General features: G+C 53.1%; 9 protein-coding genes across 9 annotated transcripts; 5 read left to right on the top strand and 4 right to left on the bottom strand.

The window, feature by feature from the left end:
* Positions 1–74: 74 nt before the first annotated feature.
* On the top strand, positions 75–1,138 carry BO72DRAFT_506246 (NAD(P)-binding protein; the record flags this gene model as incomplete). Its single annotated transcript, XM_040949222.1, has 1 exon — positions 75–1,138. Exon 1 carries the CDS (start codon positions 152–154, stop codon positions 1,136–1,138), a length of 987 nt encoding a protein of 328 aa, XP_040803193.1. The 5' UTR covers positions 75–151.
* Positions 1,139–1,343: 205 nt separating this feature from the next.
* On the bottom strand, positions 1,344–2,761 carry BO72DRAFT_506244 (aminotransferase-like domain-containing protein; the record flags this gene model as incomplete). Its single annotated transcript, XM_040949221.1, has 2 exons — positions 1,344–1,806; positions 1,905–2,761. The coding sequence occupies 2 exons, from the start codon at positions 2,759–2,761 to the stop codon at positions 1,344–1,346; spliced, it is 1,320 nt and encodes a 439-aa protein (XP_040803192.1).
* Positions 2,762–3,430: 669 nt separating this feature from the next.
* On the bottom strand, positions 3,431–5,901 carry BO72DRAFT_467188 (multicopper oxidase; the record flags this gene model as incomplete). The annotated part of the gene is made up of 7 exons (XM_040946822.1): positions 3,431–3,817; positions 3,937–4,541; positions 4,618–4,815; positions 4,877–5,275; positions 5,334–5,357; positions 5,417–5,522; positions 5,575–5,901. 7 exons carry the CDS (start codon positions 5,899–5,901, stop codon positions 3,431–3,433), a joined length of 2,046 nt encoding a protein of 681 aa, XP_040803191.1.
* Positions 5,902–8,529: 2,628 nt separating this feature from the next.
* On the top strand, positions 8,530–9,365 carry BO72DRAFT_400561 (uncharacterized protein). Its single transcript, XM_040942153.1, has one exon. The coding sequence runs from the start codon at positions 8,603–8,605 to the stop codon at positions 9,236–9,238; it is 636 nt and encodes a 211-aa protein (XP_040803190.1). The 5' UTR covers positions 8,530–8,602; the 3' UTR covers positions 9,239–9,365.
* A 2,910-nt stretch (positions 9,366–12,275) lies between these two features.
* On the top strand, positions 12,276–14,345 carry BO72DRAFT_506237 (multicopper like protein; the record flags this gene model as incomplete). The annotated part of the gene is made up of 5 exons (XM_040949220.1): positions 12,276–12,614; positions 12,676–13,164; positions 13,220–13,443; positions 13,531–13,886; positions 13,972–14,345. 5 exons carry the CDS (start codon positions 12,276–12,278, stop codon positions 14,262–14,264), a joined length of 1,701 nt encoding a protein of 566 aa, XP_040803189.1. The 3' UTR covers positions 14,265–14,345.
* Positions 14,346–15,095: 750 nt separating this feature from the next.
* On the top strand, positions 15,096–16,749 carry BO72DRAFT_425478 (RTA1 domain-containing protein). The gene is made up of 2 exons (XM_040942914.1): positions 15,096–15,613; positions 15,704–16,749. Exons 1-2 carry the CDS (start codon positions 15,586–15,588, stop codon positions 16,588–16,590), a joined length of 915 nt encoding a protein of 304 aa, XP_040803188.1. The 5' UTR covers positions 15,096–15,585; the 3' UTR covers positions 16,591–16,749.
* A 1,217-nt stretch (positions 16,750–17,966) lies between these two features.
* Positions 17,967–18,638, bottom strand: BO72DRAFT_457301 (uncharacterized protein; the record flags this gene model as incomplete). Its single annotated transcript, XM_040946328.1, has 1 exon — positions 17,967–18,638. One exon carries the CDS (start codon positions 18,636–18,638, stop codon positions 17,967–17,969), a length of 672 nt encoding a protein of 223 aa, XP_040803187.1.
* Positions 18,639–20,007: 1,369 nt separating this feature from the next.
* BO72DRAFT_494526 (uncharacterized protein) lies at positions 20,008–20,962 on the top strand (the record flags this gene model as incomplete). Its single annotated transcript, XM_040948477.1, has 4 exons — positions 20,008–20,157; positions 20,216–20,356; positions 20,415–20,707; positions 20,764–20,962. The coding sequence occupies 4 exons, from the start codon at positions 20,008–20,010 to the stop codon at positions 20,960–20,962; spliced, it is 783 nt and encodes a 260-aa protein (XP_040803186.1).
* A 262-nt stretch (positions 20,963–21,224) lies between these two features.
* BO72DRAFT_494525 (uncharacterized protein) lies at positions 21,225–22,843 on the bottom strand (the record flags this gene model as incomplete). The annotated part of the gene is made up of 3 exons (XM_040948476.1): positions 21,225–21,501; positions 21,568–21,951; positions 22,014–22,843. 3 exons carry the CDS (start codon positions 22,841–22,843, stop codon positions 21,225–21,227), a joined length of 1,491 nt encoding a protein of 496 aa, XP_040803185.1.
* Positions 22,844–25,421: the final 2,578 nt, after the last annotated feature.

Raw genomic sequence — 25,421 nt, 5'->3', positions numbered from 1 at the left:
ACTATATAAAGAACCAAGCTCCCTATCCAAATTGCCCAAGACAGAGCAACACAGCAACCCCCCTCCCGCACAGCCCTAATCCAACAGTCCCCACGTTCATCCATCCACTCCATCCCAACAAAGCCTGACTCCGTACCTCGAGCAGCAAACCATGACCAAAACAATCACCATAATCGGCGCCACCGGCACCCAAGGCGGCTCCGTCATCCGCGCCCTCCTCTCCACCCCGTCCCCGTCAACCTACACGACCATCCGCGCCATAACCCGCGACCCCACCAGCGCCGCCGCGCAGGCCCTCGCCGCGCAAGGCGTCCACCTCATCCCCGCCGACCTGCACGACCCGACCTCCCTCGCGACCGCATTCGCCGGCACCCACGCCATCTTCGCGGTGACCAACTTCTTCGAGGCGCTGCCCACCCACGGCGTCGACGGCGCCATGGCGCTCGAAACCCAGATGGGGATCAACATTGCCACCGCGGCGGCCACCGCCACAACGCTGGAGCACTTCGTCTGGTCGACGCTGCCGGACTCCCGGGCCAACACCGCGGGGCAGGTCGTGGTGCCGTACTACGAGAGCAAGCGCCGCGTGGACGAGTTCATTGCCCGGGAATTGCCGGGGCTGTGGGCCAAGACGACCTTTCTCTGGGTCGGGTGGTATAGTGCCAATATGCTGCTGCCGTGCTTTTGGCCGATGAGGGTGCGTGGGGCGGAAGGTGCGGGTGGGTTTCTGACGCTGACGAATATCGATCCCGCGACGAGGATTCCGGTGGCCGGGGATGAGAGGGTTAATGTGGGGCTGTTTGTGAGAGCGGTTCTGGAGAAGCCTGGCAGGACGCTGCCGGGGAGGGTTGTGGCGGCGATTACAGGGTATCGGGGGTTGGGGGAGGTGGTGGAGGCGTTTGGGAATGCGAAGGGGGTGAAGGTAAGGTGTGTGCGGGTTGGGCGGGAGGACTATCGGGCGCTGTGGCCCGGGTTGGCGGAGTTGATGGACGTGTCGCATTATTACTTTCAGGTTACAGATGGGAGGTCTTTCACTGCGGTGGGAGAAGGAGAGGCGGTTCTGGGCGCGGAGGATCTGGGGGTGGAGGGGTTGGTGGGGCTGGAGGAGGCCTTTGCGGAGGTGTCTTGGGTGGATTGATTTCTCTTTTGGCATTCGGTCTGGTGACAGGTTCAGCATGCTGGGAATACTGGGGTGGATGCTTGGGAGCTGTAGCTATTGAGGTGGATGTGTATGAAAACAGGATGAATCATTCTTGATAGTCGGTTTCTCCATTTGCAAATCGAGGGTTAAAACTCGTCAGAGCATCCCTCAAATAGCTGAGCGTTGAGACAGTCCAATAAATTCACCCAGAAGCAAGCAACCTCCTAAGAACCATCTCCAACCTCCCGACCCCCTCCACCAATCGATCCTCGTCCTCCCACATAAAGCACAACCTGATAAAGCCATCCACTCGCTCCCGGGAGCCACCCGCATTCCGTCCCGGTACAGCAAACAACCTCCCTTTCCCAATGACCAGTCCCTGCTTCGTCGCTTCGCGGTCTATATCCTCACTACTCACCCCAGCAGGCAGTCGAAGCCACAAAAAGAATCCACCCGCCGCCATCCCGCGCGCTTCATCCGGCTGAAAGCTCACTCCCAGCGGAACCAGCCTCTGCCGCACCGCATCAGCCAGAATCCAATACCTCCTTAAAATAGCGGGTAGCACGTTTTTCTCCAGGTGAGCCTGGAGGCTTCCATTCTCAAACATCTGGTTGATATATGTCGAGGTCAGGTGCGACGGTGCACCGCCGGAGACATTGGATCCACTAGGGGAACAATAATGCATTTAGCCCACGGCCGCAACGGGGAAACTCGATGCTTGACCCAGAAGAAGGGAGCAGGAAAAAGGACCTCGGATACATACCACTGCGCCAGCACCGCCACGAACCTCGGGGTGGCCTCCGCCCAACCCACCCGACACCCGGGGCCGAGGATCTTGCTGAAAGATCCATTGCTCACCACATTGCCGAGCCCATCATGCCCGACCCCACCATCCAGTGTGCGATCAATGTCTACAAGCCGCGGAGCAGGCGACTGACCTCCAGGTGTGACAGACAGGAAATCATAGACGTCGTCGCACACGACCAGCGCGTCGTGTCGTCGCGCCAAGCGCACGAGGGCCTCGCGGTGGGGGACGGACATGGTTGCACCGGAGGGATTCGCGTAGGTTGGCACGCAGTAGATCAGATGCTTGAATTTCTTGCCCGGGCGGGTCTGGTCTGTGCCTGCGCCTCTGGCCATCCCACCGTCCCCGCACGCCGCACACCCAGGTGAAGAATGACAACCCGGGGCATCTGCAATCCCCCGCTCAAGTTCCCCAACCTGCATCCCCTCCCCATCCTCTGGCACAGCCCGCAGCCGATCCCCCAGCCCTGCGTCCCGGAACATGGTAAACACCAAGTGATACGTGGGCTCGGGGAGCCACACCGCCACCGTATGGCGCGGGTCCGTGAAGACCTGCAAGATGCACGCGAGGTTCTGGGAGGCGCCGCCCGTGATGCAGATCCGCTCGGTGGGGATGGGTCGCGCGGGCGCGTAGAACTCCGTCAGCCATTGGGCGATGTTTGCTCGGAGAGGGCGGTAGCCTGCTTCGTCGCCGTAGTCGAGGGCGGGGATGTAGAGGCTTGGGTTGGAGAGGACGGTTGCGGCGGCTGATCGGAGCTGGGTGGCGGGGAGGAGGGAGGGGTGCGGGGAGCCTTTTTGGAGATTGATGGGTTGCATTTTCATTCATGTATGTCATCTTGGATGGGAGGGGTAGGGATATTCGCGGGGATCGATTGTTTATATCTGTATATAGGATGTTAGAAGGAAGCTGGGGTTGAATGAATAAATGCTAGCCCTAAGTTTGGCTTTCAATTCCGCTGCCCGGATAGGCAGTCTATGCGATCGGACCAATCATATCGGTCGTGCCTCGATGGGGATCCGGGACTATGGAGCTGAGTGGAGCTTGCTAGTAGTGCGTTGCTAGCAACAGACAATTCTTCACAAGTGCTCGGTCAAAGGGCTTTATTTCTATCGTTCTTGGCGAAAACGACTGTCATCAATCAGCTGGTTGTGTGCTTGGCAACCACCATCCGATCATGGCGAGACCGAAGAGATATCTGTCTCCGGTGTAGGATCGAATTCGGCATCAACCCTTGTATTGCCCCCCGTTCGTGGGGAGTCAACGTTTGATAGATAGAAGCAGTCTGCTATCACTGATGAACTATTACGGGGTTCCTCTTACCCCCTCGGAAAATATCAACTCTGTAAGACGGGAGGTGGCATGCCGTCTTGTACCAAACCCCACTACAACACCTTTATATTGAGGGCTAACACCTTCTGTACTACCTGCACCACCAAGAGCCTACCCCCCCCATCCGCTTACCTCACAAATACACCCCCCTCGAATCAAATCCCCGAGTCATCCTGAAACCGCCCATTCGGATTCCAATGATTGCGCGGATCCGCATACCACCGCTCCCAATTCGCGCACGTCCGATCCAGCTGCCGCTTCGCGAAGGTCGTCGGGACTTGCGCGATCTGCGCGGCCAGCACCTCCTTCAGCTCCAGGTCCTGCAGCGCGAGCCCGCCGGACGCGTGCCACGCGATGTGGCAGTGCAGCGTCCAGACGCCCGGGTTGTCGGTCTTGAAGGCGATGACGATGAACCCGTTGCTGGGCAGGAGGACGGCGTCGCGCCGGCGGGGGTTGTCCAGGAGGAGATCGAGGGACTCCGGGCCGTCGTAGGGGAACTCGGAGTATTGGAGGATGGCGAAGTCGTGGCCGTGGAGGTGGATCTGGATCCCGAGATGCGGAGGGGTGGGGTTAGGGTGTGGGCTATCAGGTTTCCAAGTGTATGTTGGGATTGGAAGAGGGCGGTGGGGATGTTTAACAGGCCAGGGAGAGGGAAGCTTACCGGATGAGCAACAGGTACCAGACGACCTCCCGAGACCGGGCTGGGATTGTCCAGATTGCCCCCGATCAATATCATATAGTTCCAGGTGGATGTTTGCGGGCGAGAGCCCACTGGCGGCTCCTCGGCCAGGTAGATAACGGCATTGGGGTCGTAGGGCGGGTCGAGGTGGTTGACGGTGGGCTCGGTGTAATTGACGAAGACGGTGTCGTTCAGGAACTGCCACACGTTGACTGTCGCAGCCGCGTCATTGCCCTCTGCGCGCAGGAACCAGGTGTCGATCGTGACCGACGCCTCCAGGAGGGCATGGTTGCTGTGGTACTTGACTGCGGTGAGGCCGGTAGCCGGTGGTTCGATGGTCCACGGGACGACGGGGACCAGATCGAGCATGTCGCTGCAGGTAGAATTGTACGACCAGGCCGTCGTGGTCGGTACCGGGGGTCTATCGTCGTCGTCACCCCCGTACCACAGGATGCCCTGTCTGTCGTCCGGGAAGGTCTCGAAGTTGTGGCATCCCTCCGCGGGCTCGGTACGGATCCAGTAGCCCTCTTTGGATCTGGAGATGTGCTTCTTGCTTAGGGTTTCGAGGACAACGTGGTAGCGCTGGCCTGTTGAATCGGTCAGTGCGGGCTCTCCATGCATGCACTAGCTCATCAGAAAGGGCATGCTGAGGGTGAGCATTACCGATCCCAATATAGATGTGGTTCGTTGTATACGGTTCAACTGGAACCAAGTCGTTCCCGATCACCGTCAGATTGTGGCCATCGATACTGAAAATGAAGGTGCTATCCGTGGATGCGTTGATTAGCCGCAGGATGTATCGTTTTCCGGGCTTCACCTTCTTGTGATATCGGTTCTTGGGGAAAGATCCGGCATAACTCCCTGGTCCAATAGCATGTCAGGATTTGATTCGTCTGTGCCTCAAGGGAGGAAAGTGACATACCCTGCCCATTGATCAGAATACTAGTCTGTTTCGGAGGCACACGCGGCGGATCAGCGGCAGGATTCGCGAATTGCTCCTGGTAGTAGTCCATAAATGCACTGCGGTGATTGTGGTCAGAGATGAGGATCGGATCCAGGGCGCTGTCAAAGTTGGCGGACGTGGGACCATGAATCGTCATCGGACCCAGCAGGCCGTCTGAGTACTGCAGACTGTAATGGCTGTGATACCAGGTGGACCCGTACTGGGTCGTGTTGAACACGTAGCTGAAGGTGTCCCCGGGCGCAATGGGGCATTGAGTAATTCCAGGAACGCCATCCATGAGGGTAGATCCGAATTGTCGAATGCCATGCATATGAATCGCAGTCCCGTTCTTCGAGAGATTGTTCTTAACAGTGATGTCTAGAGACAATTGTGATCAGTAAGTGAAGGGAATATCTTTGATGGCTTTGATACTTACTCACTATATCGCCCCAACATGCCTCTGTCCGTAGATCAGTGTCAGCTTCCACCGATAATCTCGTAGAAACCATCGGTACTCACGTATCCAAGGCCCCGGAAAACTCTTGTCAAACAGCTTGGCATATGGAAAGTCGATGCCATCCCAATTCACAGGATGCTTCGTATCTTCGCCCACAGTGAGAAAGTACTAGGGTTGTTTACCATCGTACTGCGTTGTGATGCTGGCAGAGGATACTTACTTTGCGCTCAATCCCAATAGGAGCTCTAACTTCATAGTCCGTGTGGATGGTAAAGTCCTTCGAAGCATCGGTCCGATGTTTCAGCCACACACCTCGATTGTTAGGCGAGGGATCGTAGGTGTACTCGGCGGCCATAGCCGGATAATGGCACTTGAAGGGGCCATGGGCAGTCTCATTCTCAGCAGCGCCCGGAGGCACAAACGATAGAGCGCCTGGTACAATTGGGATTTGGGGTGATTCTGGTTCATATGGTCCACGGAACAAAGGGAAGCTCGGCTGGAAGCCGAAAAATGTTATGATGTTGATGATGTAGGTTTGTAAAAACATGTTGATATTACATGAGTGCTGGAGAGGGAAAATCGTTGGACCTGCACCAAAGCATGACAAACTACTCTTATGTATCCCGGATTAGGCGCCTGTCCGGGCTTTCCAGGTCTGAGCAGAAGGGCCAACCGAGGTCTCGTATAATGCGCCCGATGGGATCCTTGCCAAAGTCCTTCTCGGAAGATCGTGACGTGAGTCAGATGCAGTCATTGTCATCACAAGAGCTACAAGAAATTTTGTTCCAGGGATGGTTCTTGATTTTAAGATTGTGTGTTCTTGCAACAGTCTGCTTTTAAGATAGACACACCGAATGAAACCCTTCTAGACATTTTGTATGGCCTTGAGACTGGTTTCGCTTTCCCGTAATCGACATCATCGACGCCATCGCAACGGAAACAATCATCGGACTGATATCTTTGATTCTATTTCAGAAAAGGGCGTAATAGTAAGCATTCAGGCCCTATCACAATCTGGCGGAGAGTGTTGGGGGCTGGACCGGGGCTCCGCTCAAAGCAGAATCCGGTGACGTTCCATGCAGGGCAATCCTATCAATCATCTGAGCTCGTATGGATCTTAGCAACATAGGCAACAGGCAAGAATATGTATGATCACTGCATTGACCTGTCCGCGAGCTCTTCGCTTATGAAACCTATTTTACCTAGGCACAAACCTAAAGCAAAGGACGGCGGAACACAAACTACCTACTAGATTCAGAAGAACCTACTCAATCACAGCTCTCAAAGGGTACCTAGACATGAGATATGTACCTTATATACCTATTGACACATGATAAATTTTTTCCAGGGTGAATCTGAGGAACATGTAAATCGCACAAACGATGTGCACTGTGTGCTACGAAGACCCTCGGGAACCCGACTGCCCGGCTCACCAGGCCCGGTACGCCCCATACGCCCCGTGTAACCCTAACACGACAGCAAAAAGCAACAACCCGGCACTATATTGGGATCACTCGTTACATCTGGTAGCATGGTAACACCAAGATCCGTGGCTGTCCACGTTTTCGTCACTCTATGCTGTGCTGACACAGACGGATCCGAGATATCCTTGGGGGACCTGTTCTTCCTGGAAGTCTAATTTATGCTCTATATCCCTGGCCATGGAGGGCCTAGGACTGACATGGATTGTCTATTTCTGATACGAGCAAAATCACGTATCGAGACACGGTTCGCAATGACGCAGATTATCTGGGCTGTAATTACATAACTGTCACAGTGGTTTTACTCAAGTGACTTCTATATACACGATAACAGTTAGTCAGGTTCCGTATTCAGGACACAATCGAGGATTTTGTACTACTACCGAGGAAGTCCTCGCATTAAACGAACTTCTTGTTTTAGACTCATACTCGTTCACGGGCCATATTCATCTTCTTTGGTGGTCTATCTTGCGTAATGAAGAGCATTATTCATGGCATGGGGTAGTCATTCGGCGGTGGTTGGTCTCGATGGTTGAAAGAAGTTGTGTACAGCGGATAGCAGCCGCCATCCTGCAAACACAATGTTCCTTACCAAGACCAAGGGCAGGCACCAAGGCAACTGGACGGCGAAGCCCTCCTAGACACATCTCCAAGTCCTTTGATAAGTATCTTCCGACGCATCTTCCCACGCATCTTCCCACGCAAGCAGGATAGCATCGCCGGTATAATAAGCACCGTTATGGCTATGGGGCTCCGACTAAACCCTTTTTATTCATGTTTGAGTAAAGTAGTAAACGCCTGAATACATATTAATGTATTGATATATCAACTTAGATACAAATTGTATTTGGATTGACATTTCGGGTTGTGCGGATTATCAAACCTAATAAGAGTATACAAAATCACCAATCGACCTAATTATCTTTAAAATGGCATAGCTTACTCTACGGCCAATCATTTACAAACGTCCTTGGGAGTAGGAAATGACGTGATTCTGTTAATAGTAGAATGTCAAGAAAAATGCTAAAAATAGGAACCAATTTGCTTTTGCAGGGTGGCGACTACTACTAACCTGCGTACGAAGTACCGAGTAGTGGTGTTCTCACCGCAGTGACCACCGAACAAGAGGTAGCCCATTTCTATAAATTCAGAGTACACAGTCAATATTAGGCCAAGAAGATTCGGTGAACACTCTCTTTTTTGAGTCCCAATAAGTATCTATAAACCTCTCTCCCTTCTCCCTCGATGTATTTCTCTAAGCGTATGATAAAGCCTCTTCTTGCGTTAGAATCTATTTCAGTTTTGAAAAGCCGAAGGCTTTGTTATTCGGGGTCTTCATAGGCATTGTCATCTACTATTGTTTTTATATTGGGGTGTCTAGATTCATATGTAACTTTAATTCCTTCACATGGCATCATGATGGCATCGTTCGCTCCTGCCGAGTGGCCGCAATGGTCTTCCATACTTCTGGCGAATTACGCCAGACCACTGTGGTCATAACCCCGCTTTCTCTGCATATGAAATGCGCCAATAATCAACACTGTATGCTTAGGATCAATTTAATCAAATATAGCTAAATATACTATTAAGGCGCAGATTGCTCTTTTTAGCATACCCCGCACTTGGTGCCAGTCATCAAACAGTTTCTTACAAGAGGCAAGGCTCCACCCCTTCTTCTGTGGCCAGCAATACAACCACCACCAACATACTGCTCACTATCTCTCATACTCTTTTTCATTTGGATAACGTCGTGACTTCCAAACTATCATGACTGTTCAGCCATTATCAGGAAACTCCAAACCATTGGTTCTCTTTCGCGCCGAGTGCGAGAGAAACAGCAGCTTCATAGAAGGCTACGTGTGCGCACGGAGAACGAACTACGAAGGTCCACCATCACTGCAAGAGTTTGATGATCATCTTTCCTGGAGAAGGGTTCCCACACGATTTCTATCTTTCGGCACTTGGAAGCGAGCCCTTCAGCGACGGAAACAGTTGGAAAATGAATTGGAAGAGAACATTGTGGTGATTGCCGTGTGGGCGGAACATATGACACGTGTATTCAGTGCGAAGGAGGCTGCAACCAGGCTTGCATATCGTGATCCAGAACTGTATGGCGAGGAATATCTTGTTGAAGGCGGCATTGTGGCTGACGATTATCGTGTTCTTGCTGTCTTCGAGGGTGGGGGTCCTGCACGCAATGTCGTCTTCGCATGGCCTTTTTATGAAGCTTCAACAACAATTCCGAGCGAATTCTTCCCTGGACTCAGATCGCACAACGCACTGGAGGATATAGCAGATGAAATATATAGCCGTTTGGGAGTTCGTGACGATAGGAAGCGAGATGAGCTTGTGAAAGCAATCCTGGGAAGTCCTTGGTTCTTTCCGGCCATTCGGTATCAGTGACAAGCCAATATTCAAGATGATTAGATTGCATTTCACTTGCAATCCATCGCTTCGGAGAAACACTCGGAGTCAGTGGACTTTGGTAAGTTTTGATATAGCGAGTTGATGGTACAATCAACAAATCGCCATCTTGTTATGCCGCCTTTGTCAATCGATTATCTATCTGTCCCATTACCTGCTCCAGAGAACTTAGGAAATCTAAAAGGGAGGAAAGTAGATAAGATTGTAGCTATAGTAGACGGAATGGTAAAGGATATGGGTTGCAGTTACTCGGTAGATTCTGATAGAAAAGTCAAGCTATGACAGAACGAAAATACAACATATATACAGGTAGGTAGATTTTAAAATTCAGGGGTGAATTGAAAACAAGAAGGAGAGATACTTGAGTAAAATCGATGACTTCTGCAGCGTAAGAAGAAAGAGGCCGACGTTTTCCTGCCGTATACAGGGCTATAAAATTTCCGTTCTCCAAACCCCTCGGATCCATCGCTGGTTGGCTGTTTGGACTTTCCGAAGGCCCACCACTAATAGCTTGGCAAGTAAATTACATTCAATGCCAGAATCTCCTTCACGAACACAGCATAGTAGGGAAAGAATTGCCTGCTAAACACGAAGATTACCGACAATTCGACACAGACCCGTGAAGTCACTTGATCAATTTTGCCGCAGGTTCGCGTCCAGATCTTTGGATTATTAAAAAATCCCGTCTGGTTCCGCAGCAATGTGTAATTGGAAATCCTTTTACTTTCAATCTCACCTCCGATGTTCAATTGATAGCAGGTGCACGTATAAATGGATCAAATCTTGTCCGGCCTTGCCTCATAGAACTTCGGGGTTTTGAGCTTCAAGGGACTGTCTTACAGATTTGACAGAAAACGTCCACTCGAGTCTCCAGGGTAAGTTCAGAAAGAGAAAAAGAGGCCGATTGACTATGGAGGCATATTTCCAGTGGAGGAGAATCCAGAGTGCAGTCGCTCGTGAGCTTGGGATATGTGAAAAAGGATGCAACTGCAATGGTGAGCATGGCGACAGGTGAGAGACCTCATTTTAACTGGACGGAGATGACCAAGACGGCTTACATTTTCGAGTTGGTTAGTTGCCAAAATGCTGTTCGCACGCCTTCTACCCCAAAGGACTCCAGCGAGGATGCGATCATATTAGTGCAATGGTCCGTGCGTGACCGAGGCAGAAAGAGTCGAGGTGTTACGCGAGCGGTTCGGCGTTGTCTTGGCGGAGGAGCAGCAGCAGGCGATGCTCGGGAGAATCTCCGCAATAATCCCTGGTGGTGCGGATTGATCAGGTTTTTGATGAGACTGAATAGGAATGGGGTAGGGTAGGGTGCATTTGCGTGAATGGTCTTCCGTAGTTCGGTGGTGCGGAGTGCCACTGGCAACATCATCAGCTTTTTCCATCTAGAAATGACCATACAACGAAATTCACGAGTACGTGCTGAGAATATTTCGAGGTTTTTCATGTTGTTCCATACTATCTACGTAGTACTACCTGGCAGTACCTGAGTTATACCTTCAAGGTAGGTTAGTAACTACTCGTAAGGTAGTAGTATGGATGACTTCAGGTAAGATGACCAACGAATCGGAGGGCGGTCCGCAAAGCCCACAGTAATCAAGTACAGCGAACACAACAAAGTATTAGTCAGTCAAGGTAACTTACCCAGTATGCCCAGTGCTGGATTGCACCTCACATTATCATTGTGGGAGATTTTCTAGTCGACTGAGAAGCCAGGTGATCGCTCAGAGTCTGACAGGCGGTCGGGCTCCACATGACCCTCAAACCCAAGGATTGATTGACCCTTGAATGACGGCATCACTCTTGAGGCCATCTCCGACCCTGCACAAAAGCTTATCACTGAATCAACAAGGGGTATAGAGAGAGAAATGGACACTCAAGACTTAGCTCGGAAGCGCAGATATACACTATCAAATCTTGCCAGCAGGAGACGATTGAAGATCCCCAACGCGTGTGCTCCGTGCCGCCGCCGTAAAGTGAAATTTGATGGGGCTCGCCCAGGTGAATTTCTGCTACAAGACCACGTCGTGAGACTGGAAGCCCTAAAGTAACTTGTCTTTCTTCTTTCACTTGATTATTCGATCCTATCCGAAGCGATGCCTGGCGAGTGCTCACATATCTGGCTCCGCCTTGCGCACGAACTGGTGGACACCTGCAAGCTACCGTACACCTTAACACGGATACCATGCTTGGCCCCCTGCCAAACTGGTGGTATTCGGTTCTCTGTGGGGGTTTTCCATGTCTTTTGCAAACCGCAAACCTTCCTTTACTTCTTCATATCACAGTTGCTCACAAGACAGGGAACCCTCCGGCGGACTTCAAGATGCCTACAACTCCACCATGATGATTCTTGTGGAGCGCTTTCTGGAGGCCAAGGTATCGGCTATGATTGAGATTGGGATGCGCCATGGGCGATGTCAAACCCGCTCATCCAGGAATCAACTCTCGCGGACGGTCTATTCCCATTCACATTGGATGATACGACTCTGACAGATGTCTCCCCGCTCCATTTGCTCAAGACTTTCTTTTGGGCGAGAGGTAAGCTCATAGTCATGTGCAGATGCTCCTTGGCTTCATTTGCTTGAACAATTTGTGGTCACGGGATCATTATCCTTTGCTGAATCAGCATTGTTGGTTAGGCAGAAGATCACGTGCCGAGTTGAGGACATCTTGCAACCTTCCATTCAACGTCAACCCTAACATAGGGTGGATGATTTATTCATTCTTTATGCCATACTCCGGTGATAGGATGCAGGACCTCGGGAACACAGGCCTCGGGAGTACAGCCGTTTGTTGCCGGTCTGGCTGTGTCTGAAGGCATAATTTCATGCCCGGATAAAGAATGGGGCCGATAACAGATTGCATGATCCCCCAAAGAGCAGTTAATACTAAATGCTTACCCTTCACCTTCCAGGCCGGCATTCACCGCTTTCAACTCCACGCATTTATGTTCGCGAGTTTATCTTTGGGAAGAAGGAACTCCTGATTGCCACTTCTGATGCAACAGGCTATGCTGTCTCCGGCACGCCTTCTCGGCCTACTGACAATCGTCACTACTGTTCTCTCCAAAACAGTCGAATATGATTTCAACATTACCTGGGTCCTCGCCAACCCGGATGGTGCCAAAGTACGACCAACGATTGGCATCAATGACACCTGGCCGCTGCCGCAGATTCAGGCTGACATGGGGGACACTATAGTTGTGAATGTGCTCAACTCGCTGGGCAATCAGTCCACGGCTCTACACTTTCACGGCATCTTCATGGAGGGCACCCCGCACATGGATGGGACTGCCCAAGTCTCCCAGTGCGCCATTCAACCGGGGTCCAATTTCCAATATAGGTTTCAGGTTAGAGCGAGCTTCCGTATTCATTGGCGCGAACAAACAATCGTCTAAGTAAAGTCGACAGGTCAACCAGCCAGGAACGTACTGGTACCATGCCCATGCCGAGTCACAGTACCCGGATGGGCTCCGTGGTCTCTTTGTCGTGCATGATGCGGCCTCCCCATACAATGCTGAGTACAATGAGGAGATTGTATTCTCGATCTCGGATTGGTATCACGAGCAGATGCCGGAGATGATGCCACACTATCTCCATCAGTCTATGCTTCATGATCCTACACCGGACTCGAACTTGATTAACGACACTCAGAACCTCCAAATTCCGGTTCGACCGAACGAGAAATATCTTGTTCGAATTGCGAATATCGGCGGCTTCATGGGACAATATGTCTCAATCGAGGACCACGAGATGACGATTGTGGAGGTGGATGGTGTCTACACGAAGCGCGCACAAGCACAGACCATCTATATCGCTGCGGGTCAGCGATACGGGGTTCTGATCGAGGGCAAGGACAATGCCAGTCGCAATTACGCTATTACCGTGACCATGGACAAGGTATGCCTCACGTGGACAGTAGATGCGGGGTCCGTTGCTGATCTGCTCCTGCAAGACCTTGATTATGATGGCCCACTCGCGACCTCAAGTCACCGTTACCGGGTGGTTAGTCTACGATCAGCGCCTGTCACTCGACGAACCATCCGCAGACATCGACATCTCCCAAGCAATTGACGACATTACGCTAGAACCGTATGATTCGGAACCACTCTTCACCTCACCAGATCAAAGCATCACTCTGAATATGGGAACGGCTCGACTTGGGGATGGAAAAAGCCAGTATGTTACCTCTCCTCCCCTCCGCCCTCTATGCTAGCTCTCCCACACACGAAACCACTTATCCAACCTCCAAACCCCCATGAACAGCTGGACCTTCAACGACATTGCCTACACCCCGCCCGACTACCCGACCTTATACCACGCCCTCGAAGCTGGGGCTCTCTCCACCGATACCGCGACCTACAACCAATCCACCAACACCTTCATCCTCGCCGAGAACCAGACCGTGGAGCTGGTGGTGAACAACGGCCACATGAGCCGCCACCCGTTCCACCTGCACGGCCATAACTTCCAGGTGGTCTACCGCTCCGAGGCCGGCAATGGCAGTTTCGCGGACACCGGAGCGACCGAGGCGGATTTTCCCAGGGTTCCCATCCGGCGCGACACGGCCATTGTGCATCCCGGTGGGAATCTGGTGCTTCGATTTCGATCGACGAATCCTGGTCAGTATTGCTTCTCTTGTTTTATTTTGGTTTTCTGGAAAGGAAAACAGAAAAAAGCTCATGTAGTGTTAACTGGTTGTAATAGGCGTCTGGATCTTCCACTGCCACATGGAATGGCACGCGTACTCGGGTCTCGTGCTCACCCTCATCGAAGCCCCGCTGGCCCTCCAGGAACGGTTGCGGCTCTCCACTCGTATCCCGGCAGATCATCTCGCTGCTTGCGCGCCGGGGCAGACCTTGCTGTCGGGACCGGGTGTCGAGGTCGATGATGCGGGCCCTTCTTCCGCGCCAGCGGAGGTTGAGAGCGATGGAGCGAGTTCCCACACGGTGGACGGTCACGAAAGCGCTGCTGCTGTTGACAGTAATTGGAATCGGTGAGTCCAGCCATCTCGTATCTTCCCTCCGGTCAATACGGCGGAGGCAGATCGAAACAAAAGCCGTGGACTAATCACAGGGACAGGGCGGGTGCTTACCTCGGTTTCTTGGTGGTCATGATGATAGCCACGGGAGTTGTTGCCTGGCGCGAAGTGCGGCGGTGTGTGTGCGCTGGACGAGAGACAAGGTACGCGCCTCTGCGCGCGGGAGCTACGGGCGCTGAAGCTGTCTCTGCTTGAGCTGTGGGCGGGGAATCATTTGGTATATAATAGATGAGCGTGGCCCGGTGTTGCAAAGCTTCGTACATACTAAACGCCCATACCCAGCTGATGCAGTACAGTACAGCCTTGTTTGTATGAACCGTCCGTGTTGATAGTGCTTGGTGTACATATTTTCGAGAATATACTCCCATGCTCTGAGTATATAGAGTTGCGAATGCCAATCGACCACGGTAGATTCGATCGAGGAAAAACAGCCAATGTAGCCAAGTCCGCTCTGAGCGTGTCAAACCTAGCAAATGACAAATGACAAATGACAATCAGCAGCACAACTTTCTACTGATATTCTGGACCGAACAACCCCCGCTGGTTCCGATTAGCGAGGGTGGCGCAGGCGGAGATCGGGATTTCGCATGGATTGTTCGATCGCTCGGAAAGCCAGGTTTTGGCAGGCTTGGCTAACCTTGGAATTGGCATTTCCGCTCGATGACGTACCGCTCCCCTTTAGCATGTCGCGGGCAGAGAAAAGGAGGAGATTCCGGGACTCATGTTTCCGTTAGGGATATTTATTGTGATAGTCTGTATGTTCTGATCCGCTCATGGAAGAAGGAGGAAGGGCTTTTTGAGGCTCGTGCGACCTGTTGACCAGTTGACGTTCCCCGCATGGGGACAACCCTAAGAGTACATACTCCGTACATAGTGTGAGGATAAGCCGCAGGGCCAACATGAAGACCCACAGATTGCGGAGCTGAGCTCTGGGCGAGAACCTTGAAAGAGCCGAGAGGGCCTTTGGCTTCTTGTTGCTTTGCCGATGGAATCGAGCCAGGTGAGCTGCGGACGATCTGGACCTGGATTCGCACGTGTACGCAGGCCAAGCCAGGACCGGTCTAAGCGAGGTCCTGGGCGCGCATTGGCATGACCAGTTCTGTTGCAGCCATTTATACCCACCCACCAGGACACTCCACGAACACGTTTCTCCACAAGACGAGTAGATCGCTTGGCGGTAGTCCCGCCCAAACACCTTATAACAACCCTCACCTGCCCCCTTATCGCGAACATGCAAAGTGACTGAACGCAGGCGAATACCGCGCCCCAGCTGATTACTCATGGCGCGCTCCCACCCGCATATCACAGGTACTGTACCGATTCCCCCCCCCCCCTCCCGGGCCAAACTCACATCCCAACACCCTCCAAACCCAAGCCCTAACTAAGAGTCCCAAAAAGCGCGATCCTTCGGCTACATCGACCCCAACTTCCCCAACCCCAACGGGCCCAACGACACCTCGATCATCATCTACGGCTACACGCCCTCGCTCGCGCTCGCCGCCTTCGCGGCCACCTGGTTCTTCGTGCATCTGGTCGCGCACACTGTGCAGACGATCCGCCACCGCAGCTGGTGGTGGCTCCCCTTCTCGGTGGGCCTGGTCTTCGAGATCGTCGGGTATATCGCGCGGGCGCTGTCCGCGCGCCAGGACCCGTACAACCTGATCTACTTCGTGCTCAACTACTTCTTCATCGTCACGGCGCCCGTGTTCCTGGCCGCGGGGATCTACACCATCCTGTCCGGGCTGATCCGGCTCCTCGGCCGGCAGCACGCCCTCCTCCCGCCGCGGGTGATCCTGTGGTTCTTCATCGCCTCCGACGTCGTCTCGACCGTCGTGCAGATCGCCGGCGCCGTGCTGGTCGGCGTACGCGAGTCGCGGCGGCAGGACCCCTCCGTCGCCAACCATATCCTGCTGGGCGGGCTGGCGTACCAGGTCTTCGCGATGACGGTGTTCATTGCCGTGGCGGCGGGGTTTCTGGTCCGCGCGAGGGGGCTGATTTGGACGGCCGCGCGGAAGGGGGAGGGGCCGCCCCGGTATGGCGTGTTCTGTGGGGTGTTTGGGCTGGCCACGCTGCTGGTGTATCTGCGCACCATCTTCCGGTTGGCGGAGACGGCGCAGGGGCTGGGCGCCACGCTGGCGACCCATGAGGTCTACTTTGCGTGCTTGGAGTTCGCGCCTATCGCCGCCGTGGTGTTGTTGTTTGCCGTCTGGCATCCGGGCAGGTGTGTCGGGGCCAGGATTGGGGGCACGGCGGGGTCGTTGAGGGTGAGGTCTTATGGGTTTTGATGTTTCGTGTTGGTGAATTTGTCGGGGCAAAGGGTTGGTTGGACATATCACGGTTGTTTGAGTCTTCTTCAGCAATGAGATGATGAAGTCTTGAGATTCATGCCTATATAATCGTGTTCGAGGACCTGCAGGATAGCTAGGCGGGCTGTCTGACTGGCGCAGTACTCGTTGATAAGAATAGAATGAAGATCAGACTCCTTTGACAGACGATTGAAGTGCATGGAGTATCATGCCAACGCGCCACTGGACCATCACGGGACGTTGGCGGTGGAATCAAGTGCTTCCAATGGCATAGTACAGCGTACTCAAGCCAGATATCTACTTTGATTGATGCATCGATGGTGAGACATGGCAAGCCGTTGCGAAAGGGCTCGTTGTGCTCCCCCTTCGCTCAAGGCTTCCCTGCCCTGACGGCTAGACTGTGTGTGTCCAATGCGATGTATGTTCAGTGATGCCCGAAATACGTCTTCAGCAGTATATACTAATCAGGACCCCAACGCACCTATACTGGAGACGTCATTAAGTTATGACTCCACTAAAAAGAACCAATTCAAGTTCCCAGGGATAGGATCCACTGTTGTAAAAGCTGGAGCGAGAGCCAGAGCTAAACTGTATCCCGGGACTTTTGCCACTCGCAAGAATTCAGCAAGCTTTGGGCGAAAGCAGATTACGGGCCGAGAGGAGGGGGAAGTGAGAACCTGCTACAGTGTCTAGACAAAAAAGATGCTCCCCCCTTCCCGCCGTGGCTGGTCCGAGCGTCTTAAAACGACCGCCTACTAACTAAATGTAGTAGTTGCTCAGGCATCTACAGAGTCACTAAACCTAGAAAGGTAGTACTTCAGGCATCAACTACGAGCTGACCAAGAAGAAGGTGCATCTTTTAACCTGAACTAGTCCTCCTCTATAGAATGGCCATACAGAGTCACAATTTGAACAATGGAACAGCCGGACCGGAACCTTGGTGCAAGAAACAGAATTCTCTTGTCTAGTGTGATGGCCCCTGGTAAGTAACGCTACTTCCATTGATAGAGACAAAGCTACAGCAAAAGGTAATGAATTTCACTTTTGTACTACCGAGACCGCCCGTGAATGCTACCTGTAATCGTTGATTGCGCACACCACTCACTGATAAGGTTGTTCATAATAACACCTCATACTTATTCACTGCATCCTACAATAGACGTGTTTTCAGTCCAGCTAGAGCAAGATAGCTTTTGCTGCAAAAGTCACTCCCCAACATCACTCGTTGGCCGTGCGCGGACTGCTTAGATCTGTCTCCCCCTTTTCTGTGCGGACTGACTGCACCGGCGATGACTGCGACGTGATGAGGCACCACTCCTCACCCCGAGCGGATGCTCAGTTGTCTGGCTTTGCCTTCAACAGAAAGCAGGTTTAAACCCCAAGGTCAGGCCATTGTGCTGCCGATCGGTGAAAACATAGTTATGCCCGGGCCAGCCATTCGAGTTGACATGCAGCCCGTTGAATCCGTGGGCGCTCTCCTTCAGGCGGAGCCTGACGGCGTTCCCCATGGGCGCGCCCTTGAAGACCGCCAGCCGGCCCAGGTTGTCGTTGGCGTAGGGCCAGAGCTGGCTCTGCGCCCCGAGATCCAAAAAGGCCAGGAAGGCGGGATGGCGCTGCGACTTCGGCGAGCCGCTCAGATCCCGTAGATAGAACCCCTCGTCCTCCCCCACGGGGCCGCCAGACTCGCAGTCCGTGTTGCGACACACCTGGAACCGCCGCTGCATGCTGCCTTCCTTGAAGGTCAGCAGTTGCCACGGCTGCGCCCAGGCGCCCCACGTGCTGTCCACGACCGGCCCGAGATCCGGGTGGATGAGGTTGTAGCATTGGCCGTAGTGGATTCCGAGGCGGCTGTCGTGAACTGCGGTGGTATCCTGCTGCTGCATCTGCGTCTCCGGGGATGATACGCCACAGGGAGGAGGGTCCTGGTCGAGCAGCGCCTGCTGAAGCGGGGTGACGGGGTTGGGAAGGGTGAGAGCGCTCGAGGATAGGACCGTCAGGGAGATGAGGAGAGTGGATTTGAATGTCATGATCATCGCTGGCTTCACTCTTTGGCGTTGAGCGTTGAGTGAGATACTTGAATCCTTATTCTCGAGAGAAACAGAGCAATGCTGGTGAGAGGAAGGGGAAGTGCTGCGACGCTCCCTTGGTGGTTTTGGATTCAGAGCACGAGCATGTGCCGAGAGAGATTAGTAGTTTATTTCTAGCGCGGGTCCTCGACTTCACCAAGATGTAATCCAGACCTAGTCTGATGTTTCGACCCGCACGAGGAGGTATCTCGCTCGCATTGGCTATGCGCAAAGACTCCGAGCAAACTGAAATCCTACCGAGCTCTTACAGAGTTTCTGCGCCGGGATATGATTTCACGACTCATGACTCTGGCTGTTTAGCCTTTTCTTGTCCTTGTTTCCGTAACTCTACTGGGAAGCACAGTTGCGGGTCGAGAGCTTGGTGGCCCTTGGGCAGGTTTTAGTGTGAGGTAGACCTGGGAGGGCCCGGTGTTCGCACAACGGCCGTCACACCCTTGATACGAGCGTTGTTAGCTTGACAGAGGAAGTGGGCGTGGGCGATATTGTGGTTCTCCGCTGTCATTGATCGAGGACAAGGAGGGTATGAAGAGCAATATGACTGTGGGCTTGCAAAAAACATACAACAGAAGGGATTCGCTGGTGGTCACCCACCCAACTACTAACCTCCCGGCGTGTGGCTTAAGTACGGCTGAGCGGACGGGAAGCCCTGTTTTCCACACCCTGTGGTCGTATGTGCTGGTTAACTGAGCTTTCAGGGCATATATAGTTTGCTTGTTGAATCTGATAGTATTCTGAACCAAGTGTCCTCAGAGCACACGCGAACAGAAGAGAAAGCAAGGGTGGAAGCCCGATCCCATGCATCTCGGCCAGCTACTGTACGCGTCATCTACATCATTCTAGATAGACAGGAATTGATTTGCAGATAGATCCTAGACCCTCGGACACGGGTTCTCTAAGATCTTGCAAGGTATGCATGGGATACGATTAAAACAAAGGGGGCTGGGACATCCTACTCAGGAATATCTTTCTTCTAGAGTCTATCACCTGACGAGGAAAATTGAAATGATTGGACTAACAATGAAGCATCAAGATGACAAGAATGGCAACTGTGGCATCCCCTTTCCCCGTGGTCTGGAAGAGCGCCGCTCAATGGTTTCATCGGGTAGAGGGACTGGCAAAGCCAGAAGAGACGACTCGGATCGACAACGGACAACGCTCGCATTAGCTCGGTTCCTTGCACTGTAGTCCAAGTCGCGTTGGTGAGCCTGCTTCGTACCTTTGATGTCCCGTGCAATGTCGTCGAGGGACACTCGTCGGGAGGGATTGCTGCTGCGTAAGCGAACCCTAACTCCCGCCCCTCTTGTGCAAAATGAACAAGGATGACAGTGCTCAACTCTTTTATGGAGACCGCTGTGTCGCCAGCTCCGCGCGCAGCGCTTGGAGGATTGCCTACTTGCGGCGCTCGCTGGTGTCATCCAAATTGCGGAATGAGTCGACCATGCCCGGCGCGATGCTGGCAGTGAGCCGCCATAAGCCTCGAACTGGGGGCCATGGTCGACGACGGCTTCCTAGCCCAGCACCAGGCCATCCGCGACCGGCTGCTGGACGGCAATTCCATGGCCCCAATCACGCAGGAAAGTTTCCTCGCCCTGCTGGGATTCTACTGCTGCCGTCCTTGTCGTCCGGTGCTCGAGGCTGCCAGTGATGGCGATGACGGTGTGGTCGTCATGACAGCGCCGGCGCCGTCTCCAAGCTCTGACGCTGGCCGACTACCAGACGATCTTCGGCATCAATACCCTCAAGGCCATGTTGGCATGCGGGGTGGATGAGCTCGCCTGGGTGCAGCGGCCCGTGTTCGGCTTCTTCCACCGCGTCCTATCATCATCATCCAACCACCACCACCTCCACCACTCTTCCACGAAAGGCGGCCCACGCGACTTCCAGGCCGTGCAATGCCAGGCCGCTTCCTTGGGCGAGGCGACCCAGATCATTGCCCGCGCCCTCATCGCCAAGCTTGTGCGCAGCCTCTCCGGGCTGGCGGAGGAGGGGTCAACCCCAAGGGCCCAATCGTCAGCTGCAGGGTCGGTTCGCTCCTCGCAGTGGAGGTTCGGGGCTGGCTTGCCAGGGTCTTCCAAGCCGAGGTCTCGACGTTCGAGATCCCGGGCGGCATGGGCTTTGACCGCGTGGGCCGGTTGGTGGCCATTCGGAGCCTGTTGAAAAAGGGGTGGGTTGGACAGGGGCGTCGGGTACTTACTGTGGTGGAGATGACATTCCGTCGTAGGAGGAGAACCGGAAGGATCTATCTACCATCGTCTGCCACTTAAGGAGTGTTTACCTCTCCGGGGGTCGACTATCTCTGACGAGAACAAAAATGAGTAGATTAGATTACCTGTGCGCATGGAGATTAGGAAACTTGGAAAGGCATAAAGGATACAACATGGGAAGGAAACAACTGGCATTCTGACATTGGACGTGAATTGTAACGTAGTGAAGAGTCCCGAAAACTAGACCTTGAGGCATCGCGTCCGTCCGTGAGGTAGGTCGCTGATGAGCTCTGTGGTCCGACGTGTGGTGGTTCCTGGACGGCTAACAGCCCTCAACCTGGTGGTCAATCGCCTCCTCGCCATCTGATATGTGTTCGCTGCGCTTGGACAAGGGCGCAGGAAAGGGTCTACTGCTGGAGTCGTCCGCAAAGTACGGATTCCGGTCGAAGTAGTCCCAGGCGCCGCTGGACTCTTGCGCAGGTTCCTCGGCGGTCTCGTCCCAGGTCCTGAGGTCCAGTGCCGGGGGGGTCGAAGATGGAGGACCTTGCTCACTGACGTCGTTCAACCACGACAGGACGTAATCCGGATCTGTCAGCAGTCTCGTGTTATATGTGCCGGGTCGAGGGCCTGGGGCTGGGGCATGATCCTACGTCTGCTGGGGCTACGGGAGTGCCTGTAAGGCAAAGTCATGGGTGTGTCGCAGGACGTGGTTGACCAGTTCGGAGCTGTCAAGGGATCCAGTCTCTTTGCAGAGAGGGAGAGGACAACACGTGAGTCCGTACGATGGGATCTCGCCCGCATGAATAACATGGACGGCATCCTCCGGGGTAATTGCGTCTGGGTGACGCTGCCACATGTGGGCGAGCAAGACCTCCACGTTGTCGGTTGCGGTGTCCATGTCGCGGCAGATGGGACAGATCCATCGGTTGCGGCGATGGTCCATCTCCACATGGCGCTCCCAGTCGCTTCGCGTGCTGTAAATAATACCTGGAGTCGGGCAGCCTTTCGCGATACAGGTGAACGGTTGGATATCTTTCAAAAGATGTTGTCTGTGCGATAGAGCAATCAGTGATCTGCGTGGCGAAGCGATAAATATCACACGAATTCTTACCTCCATTTTTCGGTGTCCGTAGCCACAATGTCGGGCAAAGGTTGGCAGCAACAAGGACATTTGAAATCACCCTCTGCTTTTGGGGGGCTCGGATACTGACCCGTCTTTTGAGAATCAGCCGCGATGCTATCTGGGAGTCCAGCTGTTGATTCTGGCCCCGAGGTCGTTGAGCTGGCCGGGTTGTCCGACTCGCGCTGGGCTCGAAGAAATCGATAACGGCGCCTGAGGTTGGCTTCGATGAGGCGCTCCTGAAGAGGTGTCATCTTGAGCTTGATCACATTATCGTTCGGTATGACACACACCCAATCCGTGGGCACAGTCGGTGGGGATTCAGGTTCAGAAACAGCACTGTCAGTCGGTCGAAGAAGAAGCATCATGCACTTGAAGTAATCCCGCAGTGACTGCTGTCTTCGAGGGTCAAAGGTCTGATCTGCTCTTTGGATCCGTGGTTGTGCTTCTCTCCGTCTGATGGCCACGGCGTCCTTGGCCAACTGGGAGACGAGGAAATCGACCTTCCTCATTGATTTCTCGCTTCTCTCCACGAAGAGCCCTTGGCTAAGAGCATCCTTGAGCTGGTGAAGATTATCCTGTAGACACTTTTGATCCGATTCTGGCAGGGCCTGAAGCCTAGCATCAAGCAATGTCTCCGTTGCGGCTGCGGCGCCCCATCCATCGACCCAGAGGTTGAAATCCGACATCCTGACCACCGCCCACGTCTCGCGCATGAGGTGATTCTGCTCAAGACAGAGCTTGAATGTTTTGCGGATGGCTGTGATCAAGCTGGTCCCGAGTGGCTCTTGAGAGTATCGTTTCGGTGGTCTCAATCTCATGATTCGCTGACGATAGGCTCCTCGTTCATCGCGTTTGTATTCTCGCGGGCTGGCCTGCATAGTTCTGATCTCTTGGAGGAAGGCTGATATGGATTTGGTTCTAATTGCACCAGCGAGGTTAGCAAGAGCAAGGATTTGGCGTCACGCAATCACTCCAAGGACGCAACAGTGACCTGCTGTCATTTCAGCAGCGCCTGGGACTTATAGTCCGGGGAGCATCTCAGATGCCTCTGGTGCTGAGTGTCATAGGGTACTAGGCTGCTTTTTCTTTGCTACTCAGGATGTGTTTTCTTTCCCGTCTCCCCAAACAAACTTATCACTTACCTGGCCAGAATTCCAATCGAATATCCCTCACAAAGGGCTATGATCCGCTGTTGCCGGTGGGCTTTGACCGACAAGAGGAAGGATGAGCTGGGGAATACTAGCAACACTGGTCGGTGTGAATGCGAGAAACCCAAAAAGGACTAGAGACATAGGCAATGCACACACAGTTACAGTGGGTCTGAGCCCTCTTCTGGTCATTCCATGAAAGATTGTCCAGTGCTTCTGTCAACTATTTTCTCGATCTTGATGAATGCGCCAGAAGATGCACCAGAAACGTGCATAACCACACTATCGGGATCTGCCTGAGACATTGCCAGAGCGACAGGCAGGAGCGGTGAGAACTGAAAAGGGGGGACGGGGGGAGTCACCAAAAAGCAAAGACACATCCTCCAAATACGAAGAGTAAAACATATTGCCTACGAATACGATGCCCAAGTCCACCGAAATGGGGAAATGCAGCTTCACACTACCTGTCAGAGTCGCTCCTGTCCGGCGTTAAGAGTTGGGGTGGGCCAAAGTCCAGGTCCTCCTTCGCCCAACCCCCTTGAACCCCCTATACCCAAAGAGGCGGTGTCCATCCATGGCGTTTGACTATTGCAAGAATCGGAGCTAGGACAACAAGATATCCACGACTTTACTCATCCCACCTTGCTGGAAACTCTATGGGGCAGACGGCCTGGGGGACTGGGACCCACCACTCTAGCAGAAAGATTGGTAGAACCTGCTGTCGTGGTCCTCTTGTCGGAATCATAGCTCGAACATAACATATTGCAAATGAATTCACTATCTCTCAAGAGTGATCCAGGCCATGAAGCCTAGAACCGTGCTTCTCTGACACCGCCAAGCCAAGGAGGTGTACATGGTGAATTCACAACAGGATCTCCGTCTTCAATGGCATCTAGGACGGCATAACATTGGAGACAGGGGCTGAATTTGCAAGACATCCCACTGACTGGAAATCCGAAGAGTTATTGCGGGATCTTCATCGCCGACCAGTCCAGAGGGTGAATTCCTGGTGGATAAGGGATTGGCCAATATCAATGGCCTTGCAGATTCACGAAGAAGTGATATCTACCATCCAATGAGAGACAGGAGCACCTGACACTCAGGTAGGCGGTTTCTCTCATGTTGTCACAAGGCCCTGAGTAAGACTATCAAGCTGAGACTAGACTTGACATAGCGAACGAAATTGGCGAGACAAACTCGCGACAGCAACGTCAATGGGCGCAGTAAGATTACCGAACCAGATCGACAACTGCATGGCATCTGAGCTCCAGAAGCTGGGGGGCGGTTTTGAGGTTCGGAAGATTGCCTTCGATATGGGAGAAAGACTTTTATTGTCTCCAGAACTACTGTGAATTGACTGCAGTTACAGTCACTACAAGTGACTTGAGATGTCTGACCAGTGAAAGGTTGTTCTCTCTATCTGTCAAGACATTGAAGAATCACCTAGAGAGGTATATGTAGTCGATCCCGTTGGTGCAGTTGCAAATTGTTAAACGCAGGTCCCTTTCCGCAGTCTTGACCCTAACCGTTCCCTCTATTTCCCCCGAGTGACATTCTCCTTTCTTTTCTGTCATCCTAGCATCCCTATCCAACTCCCTGAGCCGGGTGCGAGATTTCGAGCCATGATTGAATCTTTTCTGACTAGTTTGCTCAGATCTTGGAGGATCCGGCCATCGGACGACCTAAATGCGCCACTCCAGAATGACCCTGTAGAGGTCGCAGTCTCCCTCAGCAAGAAAACGGGTGATCTCTTTGAGGAAGTGGGAAGAGAAAATGACGGGCTTTCCGAGGAGGCCAATGCACTGTCGAAGAAGCTTCTAGATGTCCAGGAATATCTCGGTCGGGTTAAAAGACACGCAGACCCAGACCCTAGAATTCGGGATCGAGCGCTAGATCTTCTTCAAGAACTGATGCTCATTGATAAGGTGAGCTCCGCAACACCCAGTAATATGCCTGTGACGATTGTCTGTTATATCGGCTTTCTCGAACAAGAAACCAATGACTTAACAATGTCCTCGAGTTAAGACGATTTTTTTCCCTCTCTCAGCAAAGACAAGACAAAGAGAAGGCATTGTGAATACACCACCAGACATAGTGGGCTCATCTGCTAGGGATTTCCTCGAGGACAGATTGATGTATAAATACGTGGGGCTTGCTCCTCGTGAAAATGATTCATCTACCATCCTCCATCTTCCAAATTCCCTCCCCAGCCTTCAACATCCACCAACCATCTTCCGACCATCCAGCA

This window comes from Aspergillus fijiensis (genome assembly GCF_003184825.1).
Source record: "Aspergillus fijiensis CBS 313.89 unplaced genomic scaffold BO72scaffold_14, whole genome shotgun sequence".
In the NCBI taxonomy this organism is placed as follows: Eukaryota; Fungi; Ascomycota; class Eurotiomycetes; order Eurotiales; family Aspergillaceae; genus Aspergillus; species Aspergillus fijiensis.
Note: the sequence above shows the minus strand (reverse complement) of the source record. Positions and strands in the feature narration are given on the sequence as shown.

Coding starts and splice junctions, on each gene's coding strand:
- BO72DRAFT_400561 (XM_040942153.1), top strand. CDS start 8,603: ATGACTGTTCAGCCATTATCAGGAAACTCCAAACCATTGGTTCTCTTT.
- BO72DRAFT_425478 (XM_040942914.1), top strand. CDS start 15,586: ATGGCGCGCTCCCACCCGCATATCACAG. Junction 15,614..15,703: donor CTCCCACCCGCATATCACAG/GTACTGTACCGA, acceptor AGTCCCAAAAAG/CGCGATCCTTCGGCTACATC.